Raw genomic sequence first — 22,385 nt, forward strand, 5'->3', positions numbered from 1 at the left:
ATGTGGAGTGGAGATTTCTACAGGAGATGGTGCTTCCTTTTGCCACATGCCTCACTAAATTGCTGTATTTCAGGTGCTTAGGTTGTTGCTTCATTTCCACTGCTTTTTAAGGAGTCAAGCAGTAGTAGTGGTGTTGCCCATAGAGCAGCAAGCTGAGGAGGCAGCATGTCTCTGTGTGTGCAGTAGCCACAAATACTATCCAGTAAATACAAGCTGAACATGAGCTGACAGTCTATCTTGAATACCTTTGATCCGTGAAAGCCATTGATTGTAAATACCTGGTTGGTGTTTGCTGCTAGGTGCATTGGAGCTCATAATTCTTTTAGCAACAGGAACAGCATTTCAGTTTTGCGTTCCTGGTAATGAAAATACTGTGCTGGTAAGACTTTCTCTGTTGAAACTCTATCTCTTCTGTAACTAAACATTTCATCAGGTGACAGCTGCTGTGAGTGTTGCTGTTTTTTGAACAGCCAGAAGGCAGTGAGACCTGGGCTCTGCCAGCTTCAGTTGCTTGACTCGCAGGCTGAAACCAGCGTGGCCTCCCTATCTTCTTTATTCAGAATGTAGACCAGAAGAGATTGTAGTATCCAAAACATAAAGTGATCAGGACCAAGCTGCTGAATATTTTGAAAACTGGAGCTTACTGAAATAAAGTGGCCCAAAGTGAACTAGAAACCCAGAGTATGAATAGGCAAATATTTCCCATAAGAGAAGTCATAATGTAAGCAGGTTGTTTATAAGTTTATGCACTCTCTTGATGCTCATCTTGAATTCGGGGCAACAGCTTTGTGGATTAGGCAGGGGGAATAGTTGAAGCAACTGTGAGGCTACTTCTTTTATTATGTCTGGAAATGTACCCAACAGCAGTAGTGAGTATGAGAAGAGGAAAGCTTCAGCCTCCCTCGTGTTCTGAGTACATCTGTTGGCTAAAGCTATGAGTAAGGCTTCCTGGGGGTAAAGGAGGGAGGGAGGGAATATCCAGTGAGCTCAATCCTCAGAAAGTGCTTGTAGCTTGAAAGGCAAATGTAAGTTGGGAAGGATAAAAATACTTTTGGGCATTTTTGCAACTTGATCACCTAAAAGCCTGTAAGGTTATTAGGTAGCTCAGACATGTCTAATCTTATAAATGTATGACCTCTAGACAGTGTGTGTTTTCTTTTGCAGTGCCCTCTCCTGAGTTTCTTTGCCATGGACCAATGTAGATTTAATCAACAGCTGACATGAAGAGGGCAGAGGGGGGAAGCTATTTTGCTGTAATGGCTTAAAAGCATACAAGACCAAAAAGAAAGTATGTTATGTTTATTGCTAATTGAGAACAATCATTTAATGCCTTTGTGGAAGATTTCCATCTTTTGTGGTCTGTAGGCTGTCATTCTAGTTTTAGCTGCTGTACTGTTGCAAGTGTACTTGTGTCTGTGTGTATTCTAGTAGCTCAGTACCTGTGTAACACAGCATCATTTTCCAGTAAGTTGTGTATATTATCCACATGAACCAAAGATGTTATGGGCTTTTGGGGAGATTTATGTATGTGGGTACTTCTGCTCTGTAACAGCATAGGCAAGAGGAAGAAATACATCTTGAGTTTGAATCAGAAGGTGATGATGTGTGTGATGCTCCTCAGTGTCTTGTGGTAGTGCCACTTTCCTCAGTCACTGTTTTAGCCTGGTGACAGATAATTCTGTAATGTGCATGAGTGCTGCTGTTAATTATGATCATGATGAGGATGCATGGCTGATTAATTTGGGGATTGTGAATTTAAGCTGCAAGCTGTCCAAAGTGTGGAATTTAATCTCCAGCCTTTGTTCAGGCACTTCAGTGGCAAGGGGTGGGCTTCACGTGTTTTATGGTGGTTGGTGTCTGTAAGGAGACACACTGTGCTTGTGGGATGCAGAGTGGGTAGGCTAATCCTTCAGTTATGTAAGGAGGAAAGATAATAAATTGGCAAAGATGGACAGTCTGTTGTGTTTGAACAATCTGAGTTGTTTTGCTTGCTATCAGGCTCTACTTTTCTGTCCGTAGACCTTATTTTTTCTAGTATACTCTTTCCTTCCTGTTCTGTGGTAGGAGCTGAGATGCATATCTTCCTGTTTAGAGACTTGTTAATTCTGTCTCTTTCCCCATCCTCTCTTTTGGCCCAGGACACGGGGACTGTGGCAGTGGTGCACATACAGGATGTCTCCCATTGACCACTGGATTGTTGGGAGCCTGTAGAGGGTTTCTGTTACCTGATAATGCATGTGTGTGCAGTTGGAGCTGCTGTCCTGAATGCAAACTGGGAGTAGGGTTAGTTGGGTAGGCAGCATGAGAAGGATGCGTTCCCACAGCAGGGGAGGAAACGGGAGAAGGGGAAATGCTGCTCAAGGGAAAAGGAGGTGGAGGGTAGGGGTGAATGGAGCATAGTGCTGTACCTCCTTTAAACCCCGTGTGCAGGAAGCCAGCCTTCATGGGGTTTGTTGCTTGTGGAACAATTTTAGAGAAGTGCTCTTGCCAGCTAAAGCATTGGTTTGGAGAGTTGTTTGTTGAACTTCACATTTCCTTGTTGTATGCGTGGAACGGTGGATAACTCGGGCATTTCTCTGTGCAGGATAGCATTTCAATTTCAGTTAAAAGTATTTAAAATCTCTGTGGAAAAAAAAATGCAGATTACTCCCCTCTGATCTGCACACATTCTGGTTTATGTGATTTGCAGCTCAGAGAGGAAGAAACCCTTTTCCAGGTAATTTGAGTAATGGGAAGTAGGACTCCATTAGTTGCATAGCTACTGGTGAAATGCTTAGCATAGTTGCGGGATTAGGCTAAAACATGGATGAGATGTACTGGGCTACTGAGCTGTTCTGTTTGACTGGATGAAGTCATCAAGAACTGGTCAAAATATGCGCCTCTACCCAGCTGTCATGTGTCCGCTCTTGAGTCCCCAGGGGACAGCTTTAGTTCTGCCTTTCCGCCAGTTGGCTGCTTTGTGTGAGGTTTCTCTGCAACTGCTGGTCACAGAGTGTGGGTTTGGGGATGTTCCTGCTGCCCAGCAAAACAATCTTTTGAGGGGGATTTAGTATTCAAAGCCATCAGATACCACTGTGAGGCTATTCTTTGGTAAATAATTCATCTGCTATAAACTTCCTTTAAATCCATGCCAGATTTTACCATCAGTAAACTGGAGTTAGGTGAAAAAAAAATGAGTAAATGCTCACTTGAGATAGAAAATGTGCCTGTGAGAATATATGCACATAGGTGCACTCTAAAAACCTGTCAGAAAAATGATGTAAAATATCAACATTTCTAGCAGCCCCCTGAAACCTGTGGAACTAAAGACAAGGTTATACTTTCAAGATAGAGACTGACATTTCCTTTAGTTTTCATTTTTAATCCTCAGTCACCATGTTCACAAATGTATTTTTGTATCGACTTTAGCCCAAGTGCCTGAAGTCAGGGGTAGCTGTTTGTCTTGGGAGTAATGAGAGGGGTGGAGGGAAAGAATTCATCCTTTCCTCAGGGTAAGCCTTGAGGTGAGAGGTGGCTGCTGAGCTTGGAGGTACCCCAAAGCTCCTCCACTGCAGCACCTTTGTAGGGCGCATGTGGTTCTGCTGCGGGAGAAAAGATTTCTCCTTGCCGATCTATGAATTGCTTAATGCCCGTTGTTATCTCAGTCAGCAGTTATTGCTGAAGCTGCCAAATGTCTGTTTGGTTTTGTGACTTCTGGTAGAGTTGGTCATAGTAATGTTGAGCCTGTTGTTTCCCATTTGTTGTGCTGCACAGAGTGGCTGCTTGGGAGTGGAAATTTAGGATCTGGTCATGTGGATATTTTAACCATTTCTGGGAACTTTTCTACAAAGCAGCTGTCCAGTCTGAATTTCTTAGATGAGAACAATTCTCCAGTCTAAAGCCTGTCGGGAAGTGACATTTAAAAGGAACCAACTCTTGTAGCTGGGAAGAAAGTTTTGGAGTTGGAGTCGCTCGGCTGTGTGTTAGTGTGTGTGAGGACAGCTGATGATCAGTCTTGAGAGATCTGGAGCACAGAATGCACAGAAATTGGATGTAGTACTTCTGTGCTTTATTGGCCCCAGTTATACTGTGTATGGTTGGGTAACCCAGGGTGCACACTGTTTGAGTATTGGCATTGCAACCTCATCACTTCAACCAAGATTGTGTTGAGACTTCATTGTCAAGGTGTCTTTACAACTCAGGGCATATGAGTGGTTTGGGTTTTTTTTTAAAGACTTGGAAACCATTCTTTTAAAATCTCCTTGGGATTTTTGACTGGTGGCTGCTCTCCTGAGGCAGCCCAGCCCTGCCAAAGTGCAGTTTGAGCAGATTACTGAGTGAGTTTGCCGCAGTACAAGCTGGGCTGGTGGGTGAATGCTCTGTTGCCTCACTGGCCACCCTGGAGGTATGGGGGAAACCGTTAAACCTCATGGTGCAGCTTTTTGGGAGCAGAAGCTTTGGGGATGTCTGCCTTCCTCTAGGCTGAAGAGAAGGTGACAGTATCAGACTGACTGCCCTTTTAACAAGCATTTCAGGGAGATGAAGCTTGAATAGTTGTCTCCATTTACAAAAGGCTAGCACCACTAAACACCCATTCATCTTCAGAGCAGCATGCTAATGTATTCATTGCAGGAGATTACCAGAGTCCTGCCCAGGGGCTACTGGTGTTTTGCTCCAAACACAGATGAGGTGGGAAATCCGGAGGGAAACTGTCTTAAATTTAGTCTTGGAAGGAATTCTTGTTAGATCTGCATCAGCAGGTCGGTGCCTGAGGGTGTGTGGCAGGAGGGTAATTCAGCCCTCACTTTGCCTCAGTGATGGCTTTAGGATTTGGCTTGTGTTGGGAGATAAAAGTCAAGTCCATTCAGGACTCTTGAGCTTCTGTTTCTTTACCTGTAAAAAAGAGTGTTTAAGCTTGGAGCTCAGTAATACCAAATAATTTGTCATGCCTGATGCTTCCCGCAATTTTGGAAGGCACTACCTTGGGTAAAGAGCTCATTTTCTTTCTGTAACTTGGGATGTTTATCCTGCTGTAAATATAAGTATGATTGACCTGTTGGCTTTCTATATAGTTGAGGGTATTCTAGGATATAATATAAGCATAAAAGATGAGGAAGTAGAGAAAAAGATGAGAGAGACAAAGAATGAAACTATTTGTATTTAAGGAAATGGGCAGGCAGTACATGTAAACTGAGCTGGAGAGGAAGAGAAAAGATTGCATTGCCAGTGAGAAGTGACTGGATTTTGGTAAGGGGAGGAAGCAAGTAAAGACAACAGTGTGATCGAAGTGGAAATAATGTAATCAGAGAGAGAAGCAAGATCATATGCTTTGCTTCCCAGACTGACAGTGGAGCTTCGTTTTTATCCCCCTCCTGAAAGTAACTTTGTTGCCTTCAGATTGCACTAATAAATGTTCCTTATACTGGCATGGATTTCGTATTTCCTCCCTTAAAATCTTGGATTTAATAGGAACATTTGAGATACTGTTGTGCCAAGAAGTGAATTGGGTATGGTGTGTCTAACAGGTATACATGTGAGGGGTGGATTTGATTTAATTTGATTTCAAGCAGTTTATATTTTAAAGAAGTTCTTTTTTTCCTTTTGTCAGATTATGTCTACTTTGAAAATTCTTCAAGTAACCCATATTTGATACGAAGAATAGAAGAACTCAATAAGGTAAACATTTTTTTCCCTCAAGTCTTTGAAGTTTGTCGAATTTTACCACGTTTTATTTGACTTTTAAATCAAAACAATTCTTTAGCAGTTCTCTGGTAATTGGAAGCTTAAAAATACTTTTGTTCTGATAATTTTCTGGAATGCTTTGGGATCTGCTAGATTGGTCTTCTTTGGTATGAAAGGACTGAGTGTCAAAGGTAGGTCATTCTCAAGGTGATTATGCTCCACCTGTAGGGTAGGAGATTTCTGCAGTTCTTAGTCCTGTGCCTGAATCATGGACTATGAAGGTGATGAAGGTTTGCCTAGAGGATAGAGAGGTGTGTAATTTGATCATTCTTGGGGGAGACTCTTGCTCAACAGGAAAGCTTGGAGCTATTTTCTGCTTCCTCAGGCTTTGTCTTTGATGGTTGTCCTTTGGGCCACTGTATTATTTCAACAGCCAAATTTCCCTTTCATAGGCTCTAAAAAGGAAGTATGATAGCTTGTGTGTGGGAAGCCAGCTGAAGTCCTCTATGCTGAGATTTTACCTAGTTGTGGAGGCAAAACATTCCAAAGCTGTTAGCTGTGCCCTAAATATGCCACTTTCTCGGGTTTAATACCAGCACGTGTCCATTGCAGCCCATACAGAAGGGATGTAACATGCTCAATTTGGATTTGAATTTCAATTGAGTGACTAAAATTATGTCTCTCTTCATCCACCAGTGATGGAAAAAACATGTCTAAAACAGTTACTTGGAAGAGAAAATTTAGTAATAGAATGGCAAATAAAGAACCCAAAGCCTAGGACATACACATAACCTCTTCTTTCTAGTGAAGGTCTACTGCAGAGATATTTTGTCTCTTTTCCACTATTGAAGTAGAAGGGAGTTTCTAAACTTTTCCAGTGGATCCATAGCCATAAGGTATCCAGGGCTGTATTCCATCAGCTACATGGTGCAGATTTGTTGATCGCTTTCTACAAGTCTTGTTTTACTCTCTTTCCTCTTCATTCTCTCTCCCTCCTTGAGAAAAGAACTTTCAGTGTTGAGATCTCATCTTGATGCAACTCTTGCTTGTGCTGCAATTCACTGACCTGCTCTTTAAAATGAGTCGTTCAGGTTGAAATAAATCATCTATCTTGTGTTGCCTTTTTCATGGAGTGTAAATTAAACCTGGTGAGCAATTAAATGAAATAGATAATTCCACGTTGTATCTGTGTTTTAACCAGATGGCTCCTGCCTTTGTATTTTAGTTCCTCAAAACTTAAAATCCTGAATTATTTAACAGAAAAGGGTAGAAATTCTGCAACTCTGTACCAAAAACTGTTAGGCTGCAAGGGGAAATATTTGTGCATGGATAGTATTGTCCAGTATTCTTTCTTTATGTTGTGAAAACTGGTATCATAAATGATGAAACTTTTCCCATGTATCAGGTTTAGTTTGTTTTCTTGTGGACAGATTGCAGGTCTGTTACTTTGGTTTGAGACTTCCCAAAAGGGTATTTCTATCTTGGTCTTCTAGTGCCTTAAACTGTGTGCCATCATTATGGTTTTCAAGGACTCTTCAGTAGTAGGATACAGCTCTAAGTTTTCATTGTTGATTTATTTTAGAGATAGCAGGTTGTCTGGGGCTGTTAGAAACCAGTAGGTATATTTCCCCTAGAGTTTGTGTAAAGCCAGTTTCAGAATTTGGCAGATTTTTCAGATGACAGGTGCTGCCTTACAATTGGTTGTGATCACCAATCTCATTGTAAGAGTTGTAAGAAAAAAATCCCAACCTTTCAAAAATCCAGACTTCTTTGTACGTCGTATTGTGTTTCTTGCCTGGTGCAGCTTCCTTGCTTCTCCTTCTGCAATTATTTTTTTGTGTGTTGATTGTTCTTTAGCTCACAATTGTTGTCAGGGAGAGAAAAACTTATGTGATTTCTTTTGTGAAACTAATAATGCCTGGGTTCTTTCTTGCTTTCCTACTGTCCAACAGAGTTTGGAGAACAGCCTAAACCTCAGTTCTATTGTTATATAGCACAGTTAGTAGAATTTTAAAGGTGCTTTTGAGTTCTCCTAAATGTAGGCATCACCTGAAAAGCAACAAAGTAGCTTGTCCACAGAAACCATTAGGAAAAGGAGGGCCCAACTCTGTTGCACTACCCTGGAATGGATCACATAGGAGTGTGTTATGTGTGTGTGCAGCTGAAGGTTGCTGAAAGGTGATGCTACATGACTCTTGTGCAATGTTCCAGGTTGTGTGAAGTCTCTAGTTTGACATGTATGGTTCAATTCTTGACTTGTACTCAAGGTTTTCTTCTGTTTCTCCTGTTTCAGACTGCCAATGGGAACGTAGAAGCAAAGGTGGTATGTTTCTACAGAAGAAGAGACATATCAAGCACACTCATTGTATTGGCAGACAAACATGCAAGTAAGCTTGTTTGTGTTCAGATTGCAATATAAATGTTATGTCCAAGTTTGGTGATTTCTGTGACTACAGTTATCAGTATTATCATTCTTAAATGTCCTTTTTCTGTACTCATTTTCAGCCATTTAGACTACTTGTTCGGCTGACTTTTCCCTCCCTTGTCTTTTGTTTTTTCCTTAAACCTTTCAAACCCTCATTTGATTTATGATTTGATTATGGTGGGAACAGGACAGAAGTTTTTAGTTAGGGCTGAATAAAGACATCTTACTTGCTTCACAGAATTTTTGGGATGAGAGAAAGTATTCTCCTTATCTCTAAACAAAACTTTAGTGCTATAGTGCTTTCACTTACAGAAGCAGTTTTAAAATGCTAAGAAATGTGCAGAAAAAGAGTTTGATGATGGTATAGATTAGAATTTTGCCTATATAGAAATTGTAAGGCAAGATACTGAAAAACAAAATCAGATGGTTTAAAAAAACCCCAAAACCGAAATCACACACAAATGGGCTGAGAAGCTGCTGTAGACCTGTGCATTCTAAACAGAAAAGGAGGTGAACATGGTGCACTAACTGGCTCTTGGAGAATATCCATCTCCAGGGAAGAAATAGTGCAACATATTAAGTGATGATGGACATTTGATTTGGGGAGCTTCCAGCCTATTTGACTCCATTCTAGTTGCCAGTGAAGATTAGATTTAGGTTCACAGAATCACAGAATGATGGGAGTTGGAAGGGACCTCTAAAGATCATCTAGACCAACTCCCTGCTAAAGCAGGTTCCCCTCTGTCAGGGGACACAGGAACACACGCAGGTGAGTATTGAAAACCTCCAGAGAAGGAGATTCCCTGGGCAATCTGTGCCAGGGCTCCCTCACCTCAGCACCAAACAAGTTTTCCCTTGTATTCCAGCTTATGTCCATTGCCCCTTATCCTGTCACAGGGCACTACAGAAAAAAGTGTCACTCCATCCTCTTGATATCCACCTTTCAAATACTTGTAAATACTAATGAGGTCCAGATGAGGCCTTACCAAGGCAGAGTAGATAGGGAGAAAAACCCCCTCAACCTGCTGCCCACACTCTTCTTGGTGCATCCCAGGATGCCATTGGCCTTCTTGTCCATGAGGGCACATTGCTGCTCATGTTTAGTTTGTTATCAACCAGCACTCCCAAGTCTCTCTCTGCAGAGCTCCTCTCCAGCAGGTCAGTCCCCAGCCTGTGCTGGTGCATGGAGTTGTTCCTCCCCAGATGCAGGACTCTGCACTCGCCCTTGTTGAAGGACGTGTTGCCTCATGAGATTTCTCTCTGCCCAACTCTCAAACTGGTTGAGATCCCACTGAGTGGTAGCACAGCCTTTGGTGAATCAGCCAGTCCTCCCAGTTTGGTGCTGTCAGGGAACTCTGTCCCCTCATCAGGTTGTTGATGAAGACATTGAACAAGACTGGCCCCAGAACCGATCCCTGTGGAACTCCACTCGCTGCAGGCTTCCAACTCAATTCTGTGCCACTGATCACCACCCTCTGGGCTCTGTCATTCAGCCAGCTCTCCATCCACCTCACGGTCCACTCATCCAAGCCACACTGCCTGAGCTTTTCAATGAGGATGTCATTATGGGAGACAGTGTCAAAAGCCTTGCTAAAGTCAAAGTAGGTGACATCCAATGCTCTCCCCTCATCTAGCCAGCCAGAAGGTCCATTGGAACCCTCCTTTGCTATTTCAGCATCCCTGTTGTCCCATCATTGCAAGGTGATGGACATGGTACTAACAAAACAGTTAATGAAACAGACATGTTGGAAGGGAGAAAAAGACTAAGCAGGTGGAGTTACTAAACTATTTTTACTCATAAAAAGTGAAGTATATGAGATGTAGCTGTTCAGATTGCTTCTTTTTCATTTCTGTATGTGCCTTGAATTACAAGGACCGAGATGGCTGTCCATGCTTTTTGCTAAATTTTAAGCAATCAGGTCTGAGCATGTCAAAATTATGATTTAGCTGCCGAGCATCATTGTCTTTTAATGTGTTTCTTGGTGTATCTATGAATAGACTGTGATGTATATGTAATACAGACCCACATAGTTGTACTGTGTGGGGATCGATTAAATCAGATATTCACTTTCAACAATGAATGTAATGTCTTGCTGTGTTCTCAGTGCTGTGGTGCCAGTGGGGAAAACGTGCAGCAAAACTAGCCCCTTATTGATAAATGTGAATATTTTCTGTTGTAGATTGAAGTCCAAATAAGTCCTTCCATTGCAACCATACCTTGGAAAAAAATGTCATGTGGCATTGAGATGAGATTTGGCTGTGTTGCAGAATTGTTGTAGCAGGCAAAGCTTTTTTGATATCTCTTCAGTGCAGCAGTACTCATTTTATCAGAGAATACTGAAGCTTAATAGAAGCTGCACCATAAACAACGTGACTATTGATTCCTTCATCTGTGTCTCACTTCACTAGATTTAGTAAAGGAAGCGGGTAGGAATGATTCAAAGAAATACATGTCTGAAGGTGAAAAGGAAAAATATTTGAAGCTGTATAAATGCTCTTTGCACATGCAAAGGCTGATTATGGGGAGTTTTTTGTGGAAAGAAGTTGAAGATCTTTTTATATGCAAACAGATAATTCATTGTTCATATTCTTACGTGTTTGAAAGACAGAAAAATCCTTCTAAAGCACAATCCTATTAATAACGCCACCAGAGACAACTGAGGCTGTCTCTCAGTGTAAATTTCATTAGTAACTAACATTTCTTTTCCAGTATGTTGTTTTTTTTCTGGTGCAGCATAAAATCGCTACTAAATGACTAACGTTTATTTAGATAGATGTGCTGTTGTGTAGCATCATTCATAAGGAGGAGGAAGAGAGTGAAATTAAGCTTCTGGACAGCCATTCTTTACTCTTGAAAATAATATCTGTGTCCTGCATGATATGATGAAATTAAATTTTGTGGATGTTAAGATTCCAGTACAGATACCCAACACTGTCACTGACTCAGAGTTCATTTCCATAAAGTCTCCTGTTGCCTCATTTTGATGCATTTGCAGTAGATGTACGTATCTGCATCGCTGATCTTTTAACTGCCTTTGTTCAGCTGATTAATGGAGCTTTCTGACTGCAGACATTTCTGGATTCACACAGTCTTCTGTTAAAGATGCCTTTATTTTAGACCTACTGTTGAGATCAATGCAGTGAGAGAGCCAAGTCAAGGGAAGATATGAACAGAACAGGAATGGAAAAAGTATATGGATATTCTGTAGTATTTTTTTCTCTCCTATTAAAGGAAAAAGATGTCATTGTGACAATAGCAACCAAACAAAACAATCCCCCCAAACCTCAAGTTAATGCTTATGCTTTAGCTTGTGTAATCCATCAGCTATCTGAAGCAGACAAGTCTGAGATAGGTTGTCTTTTCTCATAACCCTTTATAAAGAGAAATGAGTTGGAGGCACCATATTCTGTAGTTGGTGACTGTAAATTAGTACCCGATGTGTGCAACCTGATTCTTGGATTTGATCCGTGATCTTTCTATTTTTATCATATGATATAAAGCTTGTCTGGGCTGTCCTATAAATCTTTCAGCCTTATAATGGCTTCCACACATTGTTAGCAGTTTTTATTCATAAGCCTCTTTAATCACCTCACAAATTATTCTTGGGAATTTCTCCACCTGTTTCTGAGACAAACCTGCTTTGCCAGTAGGAAACTGTTTAATGTTCTTGCCCAGAGAGTTTGTAGTGGTTTAAGATAGGTATTGTATGCAAACAAGATTGCAGGCAGAACTTGATGGAAGAGAAGTGAGAAGGATAGTTTATTCCTCAGACTACTGTTGAATGCTTTGACTATATTTATACATATATATATATGTTTTTATATAACATTTCATAATTAGTGTTTCCAACAGCAGACATACAACCTCTTAACGTCCCTTCTAATGATCCACCCCCAGCCCCATCTCTAGATACTTGTGATCTGTCTTATGACCACGATTTTCACTTAATTGAAAATATTTATCCTCATTAGTAAACTGAGTGACTAGTTGGTAGTGGTTGTAGAACTGAGTGGTTAGTGGTGGCTGGTTTGGCAGCTTTATGGTTGATTTTCAGCACCTGATGTTTTGGTGCCAGGCACACATGGCAGCATGGCTTTGTAAGTGCCAAGGCTTCTAAAAATAAATGTCTTGCAGCAGTGAGGTGTCATTGCTTAACCAGTCCATAAGTTGCTTGAGACCTGTGTGCCTAAACAAGTGTGTGTGGGGGGGGTGTCTATTGAGTTTGGGGATTTTTTGTTTTTACATTTTAGCTAACACCAGTCTAAATGCAGTTTGGTAATAACTCCACAAATTAGTTCTTTTTTATTTATTTCTTCTATTTTATTCCTCTTCTCCATACTCCCAACACCACTCATGCAGATTTAAGAGGAGTCGGATTCATTAATCCACTAATGCCATTTTGGCTCTGTTGTTGCTGAGGGGAGGTAGCTGTGGTTTTTCTCTTCTGAAGATGGTGCAGTGTGGAAAGATACACTAAGTGTCCAAACTAGAGTCTATTTGCATTGTATGATACCTGTAATAGGGGCTATGACTGCAAAAGATGATCCCAAGGAGTTTTTGGAAGGGATCCTAGTGGGATGTATTGAGAACGTTGCAAACTCCTTCTGAAGTGTCACTGTGTAAGATTTCTGTTTGTTAAAACTTTCATCATGTTTTTTCTATAGCTGTGAATCAATATCTGGGTTTTACTAGAGAGAAAATTAATAAAACTGTGGCTTAATGTAGGACATTTGAAACTGGACCTCAGAGAAGGCATGTGATGGTATATGGTTCATTTCTTCAAGTGCAACACTTCCACGATGTCTTTCCAAGCTGCTTAGTTGAGCTGTTAAAAGTACCAAGAGTTTAAGCTTGCTTTGCTAACAAAGGAGGTGTTGTGCAGGTCATTAGCACTGGTGTTACTGCGTTCCTCGTGTTCAACTCATTTTTTCCTTTACTTTTTATTAGTGATAATAATCCTAACTAATTATTTTGTTACTACAGAACATCTCCAAAGTTGGATAACCTAATTTGCTCTGAACCTAATTTCTTTCTCTTGTTTGTCTTTGTGCCATTTCCAAATTCTGCTGTGTAGCTCCTTGTATGACATTTTTCTGAATGCAGAGAAAGGGCTGGTGCTTTTTACCCTTGATGTGGTAGAGATCCCAATCTATAACAAATTGCTATTCTTTCTCCTGTCTAGCAAATATTGATGTTTAATTTTGCATCTCACACACCCAGTCATTTTAAATTTCAATTACTGCCTCTTGGGTTTCTTCTGCCAACTCAAAGTTTACTCTTTATAATTATTTTTCCCCATATATGTTGGCTTTCACATGAGTCTTGCTGTTTGTGTTCAGTCTGCCTCTCTTGTTCCCAATACAAGTTGTCCTCAAGCTTTGTTAATGTGCTATTAATGATACTGTCATCAACTATCAAATAATACTTAATCTAATGCACTCCTTACAGCATTCCACTGCCTACTTCTGCATAGATGATATATTACTGTTTGTATTAAGACTAAATGTTTAGTTTTAAATCTGCACAAGCACATCTATCAAGCAGAGAGATTAATTTGGGAGGAAAGCTTTATGAGAGGCATTTAAGTCACAATATACTGCACCTACTGTGTTCCTGTACCACTTAGTCTGAAGTACTGTAAAAAAATACTGGCAGATCTTTCTGAAAAGATTCATTATTAAATATATTCCATATATTACATATATGTATTCTCTTTAAGACTATGACCCTTATTTCTCTGGGGCCACCATTCTTGAGGATGAAGTTGGCTTCACTTAGATCTGCTTTTCACCTTCTCAAGTTCTGTCAGGCCTGTCCTAGAACCCAAGGCTGGGCTTGGTGGTTTATAGTCAGAGCTAAGCCATTGCTGCCTTTGCAGGGGCAGTGAGCTGGTATTGGTTACAGTTTTTGGCAAAGCCACTTCTGCATGACTCGAGCAAGGCAGAAAGGTTCCTGTGCTGGTTCCAGTGCAGTATTTTCCTTCTTTCTTTGGTTCTGAATGCACTTGCCAGCTTGATTCTCTTCAGTACTAACTTGTGACTGTGAAAAGGGAATGAAGATGCTTGTGGAGATTTGTTTGTTTGCTGTTTCTTGTATAATTCCTACCTCTGTCTTTGGGAGCTATGACAGTTATACCTTTGTGCGTGGGGGGAGTTGTTTGTTACCTGTAGAAATGTTTGTCTGCTTTTTAGAAAAAATTGGTTTGCTTTTTTATTTTGAAAGACTGTGCATAGAAGAGCTGGCACAAGAAGAAAATGTGTACTTCCCACCTTCCCTATTTCATTACAAAAGCTTGACACGTAAATAAAACAGAGGTTGGAAGATGAGCCTACCTGAGGAGATGCAGTTCCTGAGATTAGCTTGGTTGTGCTGGGTGGTTCCATTTTGTTTGTAGATTGGATTGGCACATGGTGGTTGAGATAGATATAGATATACGTATATAAGTGTGTGTATATATATGTATATAAAACTCTTTTTTTAAAGCTGTATGCTGTTAAATATACAGAAGATATTAAGTACTTTAGAGTGCTCCTTGAAGTATTTTTCCTGCTTTACATAGTGCACAACCCTCATTCTCCAAAAACTGTTTCAAGTGCAGGCATGAATGCCTTTGTATTTGTGCATCCTTCCATTTTTAGGCAAGCTAGCTTTTGGAACTTGCTGACTCGTTTGTGAATGGTGCTGGTATACTTTAAGTGTAGGTCAGCAACCATAATACTAATTTTCAACTAAAACAGAACCCACTTCAGTAAATAAACTGCAGAACCATGAAACTGTGGCAGAAATGTAAATTTGGTGTCCTAGTTCCTAAGAAAATATTAAAATCTAAGTACATGCTGCTTTCTGCTTAACAACTCATGTAGTGTAAGAGCTATTGTATGTTGCAGTCTAGTTTAATTATGCTACGGTTTTTTCCTTTCTCACTGGAGCCGCTTACCTGGGGGGCATGTAAAGCACAGGTCTTTATGCAGGACAGTAAAACAGTGATAAATTGTGTAGAACCTGAAAGATACATAATTTTTTGTTACTCCCTTTGGCATAATGGTGGCCTATTTAAAACTAAATGCTTTTTTAGTGGTTTATGAAATGGAGATCTCTCCTTTTTGTTTGCTTTATTTTGGGATAACCATGAGGATTATAGTTAACTAATCTTAAGGGTATATAAATCATAACTATGCCTGCATGTGTTTCTGACTAGAAATGTTTCTTGGCAACAATTGCTGAATTAAGCTGCAGGCATAAGTCTGCTCTCTGAGAGTACTGCTGCTGTAAAATGAGAGTTTTACGATTCATGGATGAGGCTTTATAGCTCATTCTACTACAGGCTGGGAAACTTTTCCTGTGGTTTTGGAAAATACAGTAACTGCATTTCTGATGAGTTTTGTTTTTTCTCAGTCCTTCTTCGTGCAGAAGGTTTGCAGCTTGTTTTGGAGCATTTTACCTTTCATGGTTCTATCATGCACAATCAACAAGATACTTGCTAATGAACAAAAAATGTACCAATGATTTCTTTCTTGCAAGAAAAGCACCTAGAGGTGTTTTGGATCAGCTCTGTATTAGTGGGGATGTGATTTCAGATGTTTGCTTGGGCGTTCATTTAAAAACTGGTGGGATGGAGATTGGGTAGCTCAAAGTCAGGTCTCGTGGAACCTGCAGAATAAAGTTTTTGGTCTGCAGGAGTATCACAGGCAACGGGCCCAGTGTGGTGGGATAGGGTAGGTTACAAGACTGGCCTCAGGCATTTGGTTACACTCCAGTTAATCTTGTAACTGTGCTCCATTGGCTGTGGTTGGGGTGAAGATACACTAAAAACCCACAAACTAATCTTTTGAGTGAACATTTCTTGCAAAAGCTGTTGAAGTCAGGGTGGGATAGTCTGTGATGTCCTGAAAGAGGAGTAGGGTCTAAGGTAGCTGATGCCTGGCGTAGAGGAAAGACTTTTCCTGCATCACTCATCACGTGTTAGCTTCTTCCAGATGGTCTCCACAAGCAGCTCTCTTCAGAGCTTGTCTGTTGGTAGCGAGTGAATTTGACTTAGCTCAGTGAGCCTCTGAGTACCTGGAATGCATTGATCCCAGTGATGAATAAATACAATCCTTCACAGGCATCATTTAAGAGAGCCGTACTAATTATCTAATTGTTTAGTTGGCTGAAATGTGACAATTCAGATGAAGTTAGATTTAATCTACATAATATGAATTATTTAGCAAAGGTTTTGGTGCAGCTCATCCTAATTGGCTCAGAATCAATACTTGCACTGTTCTTGATCAATTTTATCTCTTTGTCACTAGGAGAAATGGAAGAAGAGATGGAAAATCCAGAAATGGTTGATTTACCAGAGAAACAGAAGCATCAGTTACGACATCGTGAGTTGTTTCTCTCACGACAGCTGGAATCTCTGCCAGCCACACACATTAGGTAACAACTATTTTAATTTCACTGCCTTTTATATAAAAACCAAACAGCATCATTATTGTTAAAGCATTCTTCAGTGTAAGATTACATTCTGTGCACAACTTCAGTAATGCCATGTTGTGACTCACGTGAGCATTTGAGATTTTATTTTCATACAATGTGTTTCTCTTTTTTTAGAGGCAAATGCAGCGTTACTCTGTTAAATGAGACAGAATCCCTTAAATCATATCTGGAACGGGAGGTATGAACCATTTTGTGAATTGTCAAGCTTGCACAGTTTATTCTGGCACAATTTAGAGTTGGTGGCTTTTCAGAAGTTTTCGAAAAAGAAGGTTGTTCTTTCATTCCTACACATACGGGGCCTTTGATAGTGGGAAGCTTTAGGTTCTGTACAGTTTTCATGCTGATATAAAACTTTGTGCATCTAGAGGCCAGGCCTGTTGTTTACATGTTTGCACACAGTAAGCTGTCTCTCTTGCTGTCAGGAAAGTTCTACTTGCTTATCATCCTGGTGGTCTGAAAGTTCAAACCTTAAGCCTCATACCCCAGACAAGACAGGATGGGGAGATGTGGTAATTGTAGAAGAGGGACCAAGCCAGCAAGCTGTATTTCTATATACTTGCTCTGTCCTGAAATCTTAGAGATTTATATTCATGTGGTTTAAGCTTGAGCTTGCCTCAGATTTCTGAAGAGCTATTTCCCTGGTTTTTGAGTTGAAAATATTTACCTGTAGTCCTTTATATGCCAGCACAGAGACTTGGGTGTTTGAAAAAGTACTTGTCAGTTAACTTCAGAGTCCTGCAGAGATTTGCCCAGTCTGGATTTTTTTTAAAGGTACCAACTGCTTGAAACTGAATTGTCTTGCCCTATTAATCATTGTCAAAAATATCAATCCTGAGTTTTACCTTTTCAGATTTGGATTTCCAAATTGACTCTTGTGATTCTTTTAAATACATTGGTATCCTTTGAATTGTGGCTAGAGCCTGGGCTGCCAGCTGCGTTAGACAGGCTTGGAATTCGACACTCTGGGAGCTCTACTTTGAGAGATTAGCTGAGAATATTAGTATATCATTATTTGAATACATCTGCAAGCGTTACATTTGCATTTGAAAACATTAAGATGTTATACAAGAGAAGAAACCTTACAATTAAAACTAGTAGGTTAACAGGCATTACCGGCCTTCAAGAAACAGGTCACTTTTTGCAAGGAGTTAACTGCAGTCCATCCCATAGTTGTGCTTTCTTTTGAAATGCTTTTTTAACTTTCTTTAGTATTAAATAAATAAACTAAAAAATATAAGATTGATTTGAATCTGATACTCTAGTTGAAGAGAATTTTAAACAAAGCTCAGGGATTAAATAGTCTTTGGGATGTGAAACCAAAAACATGTCGAGTCTGCTCAGGGCTGCCAAATGGCAGTGCATCAAACAAGGGCTGTTGTATTCAGAAATGCTTGCAACTAGCTAACTGCCTAGGATATGCCAATTTGAAAGCAAAAATTAATCAAGCTAAAATCATTATGCATTTCCTAGTACCTGTTTTTTAAGTAGTGTTGGTTCTCAATCGCTCCCAACACATTCTCTTATCATTAATGTTACAGGTGGGAATAGACTGAGAAGGGAGATGGCTTCCTCTAATCACGCAACTGCTCAGTTGCAGATGCAGGGATAGAAAGAGATTTCTTCTCTTTTTTTTCTGCCCAGCCTTTTGAACTCAACAAAATGCAAGATGAGTGATGCAGGTTATTTTTAAAACTAAGCAGGCAGGCAGAGATTTCACAGAATAAGAGAGTTCCCTGAATGTGTCCTGTCACTTAGCATGGTATTTTACTGTGGTGCAAACTAACTTGGACAGATGGTAAAGAAATTAAAAGCTCGGGAGCACAAATGTGCTTGGGTGGAGGGTAAAGAGATTAAGAAAAGGAGATAGTTGTTGCCTGGTGAATTGCTAGCACTGGATGATCGTGTTTTGAATGGTTTCTTCGTGTTTTTACACCCTGTTCTTAATCCATTCTTTGCTTTTGGAATGCTTTGCTTGTTTTGGGTTATTTTGGGTTTTTTAACATGGCTTCTGTCAGTAAAGCCTAAGCAGTTCTAGGGGATCTGTCATTTTTATTTCTTACATGTTATGACCACTCAAAGTAGTTTTCAGCTCGAGGCTGTATGCTTCAAGGAGGTTAAACATGCAGACAGAAATTTATAGGGAGATAGTAAGCACAGCAAAATTACATTTGTGTTATCTCTGTTTTCTTCCTACTACCCTCTCTGTCACCTTCCTCAAGAAGATTGCTCTGTTCCATTTGGAGAGCAGGCTGAAGTGGGATCAGCGCTGACCTCTGTACTGTGCCTGGCAAAACTGGGCTTGCAGCAGGAGTGAGGAATAGGAAGAAAAGGAGGAAAGGCAACTGGAAAACCTGAATTTCCTGTAGATGCTGTATTCCCAAGAGAAAGGAGGACATGGCTAGTCATGGCAAAAGCAGTAGATTTCCCTGTTCTGCAGGAAATTTTTATATATACCATATATTTTATTGGTGTGCTAGGATATATCTAGAGGCTTGTGTGAGTTTTGCCTGCTGGGCAGGTGTCTGGTATTTCTTTTCCTTTTGTTACCTCCCACCTATAAATAAAATGCTCTCTGATTAAATTGCATTTTGCTCCCCTTCACCCAAACTGAGTAAGTAAGTTTACAAGCTGAAATGAGCTAACCACTATTTCTGTACTGTACATTCACTTGAAACCTGTTTTCTTTTTCCATTTCTTCTGCAGTTTCTTAGTGGCTTTGGTTCTTGGCCATAGCTGCAGGTAACTTGGGGGCTTTGGGAGAGAGCTCTGAGCATATGTGTCTGTCTAACACTTGAGAGAAGTAGAGAGTCGTGGCTTAATTTTAACTCTTGGCGGATGATTTTAATTTTTCCAAACATGTTGGGTGTTTTCTGGGATCTGAAATTAAAAAGATGAAAAACTCTTCTTTTTCTACACTGCTGCAAACTCAGCATACACAGTTTTGACAGCTAAAATGAGCATGGAGGATTTTGAAGAGCCACGTTATTCTGTTGTGAACATCACTCTTCTTTTGAAACCCTTCTGAAAAATTATTCTTATGTAGTGGTGATCAAGAGTTCCTCCATGCTTTAGAGTAGGGTCTGCCTTGTTCCTTAGACTGTAGTTTGCATTGGCATTAAACTGACATTTACTCATATTTTCAGAAATACCACTTGGTTTGCATGAGCTGAATTTCATGCTTCTATAGAGGAAGATGGTAGTGGCATTGTGTTACCTCTGGGCATTACAGTCTGTCTTGTATGCAAACTTGAGACCCTAAACTTCCATCTTACCTCTGGTGAGGAGGCTCTGATTGGGAAGAAAAGCCCAGAGGCTTTCAATTGTTTTGTTGAAACTGCTTGAATCAAGACAGAAGTGGACAAGAGAAAGATGACCTGGTTAGAAGGATGGGGCTTATTTTGTAGGGAAAATCCATAGTGATGATCAATACAAGAGAAGTGATAGGGCATCCAATAGTTGAACACCATGGGAGAAAACCTCTCCACAATGAATGACTTTCCCTGGCCAACAAAGACTGAGTTAAGAAATTGCTTGTGGAATTGAGCTTCCTTGGGGCTCACCGTGGTGTCATACCGCAGTGTTTGGTTTGTGCATTTGGTGGGCAGCGTGGCTGAAAAACATTAATGTGGCATTGTATATCCTTTGTCCTGCAATTAGGTATTTTGCAGCTAGAACAAATAGAACATGGTATTTACAATGTGGAAGCTTTTGAGACAAAAGCTTTCCCGATGTTTTATGCAACAACACATTCTCAAAAGATTATAATATCTTGAACTTTGTATGTCAGGGAGCAAGAGACACAGATTTCTTGACATAGCTATAATAAATGAGTCTTCATACATAAAGTTCCCCTCTGTCCGTAGGTTGATGTAGTTTGACCCTGGTGCCTGTGGGAGTAGGAACTAGTTCTGTCAAAAATGTCACTCCTTTAGGATGCAATCACATTCCCCTACCCCAAACCCAACCACACACAAACCTTCCAGTTGACTCTGTTGGGTGATTAAACAGCCTTTTGCCAAGTATTAGCTGTGATTTTTATCCTATTACCATGATATAACATGAGATTGTTCTTGCCCTTGGAGTTTGTGATTTCACAGTGGGGAAATGGCATGGTTTCTGCTGGAGGATATAGGTGTGAATTCCTGTCTTGCCTCTTGTGCTGTGCAGCATAGGTGATACTTTTTTTGTGCAGTAGCTTTCTTAGGGAGCAAAGCAGGTTTAGCTGGCTTGCTTGGCTCTTTTTCTGGCATTTGTTCCTCCCTTCCTTAGATGTTAATCTCTTCCTGAAAAAATGCTGATTTTTATTGAGAACAGAAAACATAGTTGCAGTGTTCCACACTCTTAAATTCTGTATTGGATACTGGATGCATTGTATGTGTGGAGAAAACATAGGAGAGCTTACCTTTATGGCATCAGTCTTAGATTACTGTGTATAATGTGCAGGTCTGGGGAACAGAACTTGCCTGTCCCTTTGAATCCCTAGCCCACAGAATTTTTTTGCAATCTTACTGAGGAAGCTCAAAGTGATTCTTCCTTTTTCGGGCTCTGTATGACAGATTGAGAGACTCTCTTTTCCCTTGGCACCTCTTCATGAAGATGAACAGGGCTTGAAACTGATGCTGATTTTGTCCTGGTTTTTTGTTGCATGTTGTTGACACATACAAATACAGGGAAAGGGAAAATGAGGTGAGCCTGAAGTGAGATGTATTTAAATGGGGTCTCTGCTATTGACGTAGAGATATGGGGAAAGGGGAAATGAGCCAGAAACCTCAGCTGTATTCAGATACACTTCTCTTTCTTGGTGATGATGTTGCTGTGGACGGCAGATACAAAAGGTCTGTAATTCCATGTTCTACCAGAGCTCTCTTCCTGCCCCATATCCCACACTATAATTTGGTGGAGCATACCTGGTCTCCAATGCATCACTCTATAGTTACAGCTAAGTACTTCTGCATGCAGAGAACTTTGCTTCTACTGTGTGGTTTTAAGTAGTTAAAACTTTAAGTATGTTTTCTCTACCCTGGCATGACATTCTTATTCTGATCTGATTTCTTGCTTTAAACTCACACACCCAGGTAACAGAAACCAAGCAGGGTTTTTAGCCTTTTTCTCATCTACTTGAACAAAACCAACAAATTAATGTATTGCCGTCTGCAGATGATTACTGCTGCTGCCAAATCTGCTACCCCTCTCCCAGTAACAAGCAGAAGGAAACATGGTGCTTTAAGTTTAGGCAGTGTTGGACAAGAAGATGGTCAGCCATCATCTCTGTGACAAGGAAAGCCAAGCACATCCTGATCTACATTAGCAGGAGTGTAGCAAGCAGATGGAGGGAGGGATTCATCCTCTCAGCTCATCACTTGTGAGACCACTTCTAGAGGGCTGTCTCCAGCTTTGGGCCTGCCAGCACAAGAGAGAACTTGATATTCTGGAACAGGTCTCACAGCGGTTGTCTGAGGCTTCATCTCTCTATGGAGTGTTTTGTTGGTGTGGCTGTAACACTCTGAAGTTACGCTTCGGTTTGTACCAGTGTTTCTGTACAGATAAGTCACTGGCATCTAGTACTGCTGGTATATGGCAAACTGCAATTTAGTAAAACAGCCATTTTACTAAAAATTACCTCCTGGCCTTTCTGATGCTCATTTGTGAAAGAGGAGCTTTGTTGACTTCAACCTAAAATACTGCATATTAAGGGATGTCTGCTTTTGAGGAGAACTGTTACATTATGGGGGAACATGGCAGCATTTAACAGAGTTTTAACACTGGTGATTCATTTATTCATTGGTTTAAATTTGTATATAGGTAATAAAACTAAAGTTA

At 40.4% G+C, this 22,385-nt stretch overlaps 1 protein-coding gene across 3 annotated transcripts in view; it reads left to right on the plus strand.

Moving 5' to 3' along the window:
- MTA1 (metastasis associated 1) overlaps positions 1-22,385 on the plus strand; it is an 83,991-nt gene that overhangs the window by 12,504 nt on the left and 49,102 nt on the right. For all 3 annotated transcript variants that reach the window (XM_062003481.1, XM_062003479.1, XM_062003478.1), the window contains exons 2-5: positions 5,588-5,655; positions 7,955-8,048; positions 16,379-16,505; positions 16,680-16,743. In XM_062003481.1, coding sequence (XP_061859465.1) covers positions 5,588-5,655; positions 7,955-8,048; positions 16,379-16,505; positions 16,680-16,743 — 353 coding nt within the window. The remainder of the gene's footprint in view (positions 1-5,587; positions 5,656-7,954; positions 8,049-16,378; positions 16,506-16,679; positions 16,744-22,385) is intronic.

Source organism: Colius striatus, chromosome 10, assembly GCF_028858725.1.
Source record: "Colius striatus isolate bColStr4 chromosome 10, bColStr4.1.hap1, whole genome shotgun sequence".
Lineage (NCBI taxonomy): Eukaryota > Metazoa > Chordata > Aves > Coliiformes > Coliidae > Colius > Colius striatus.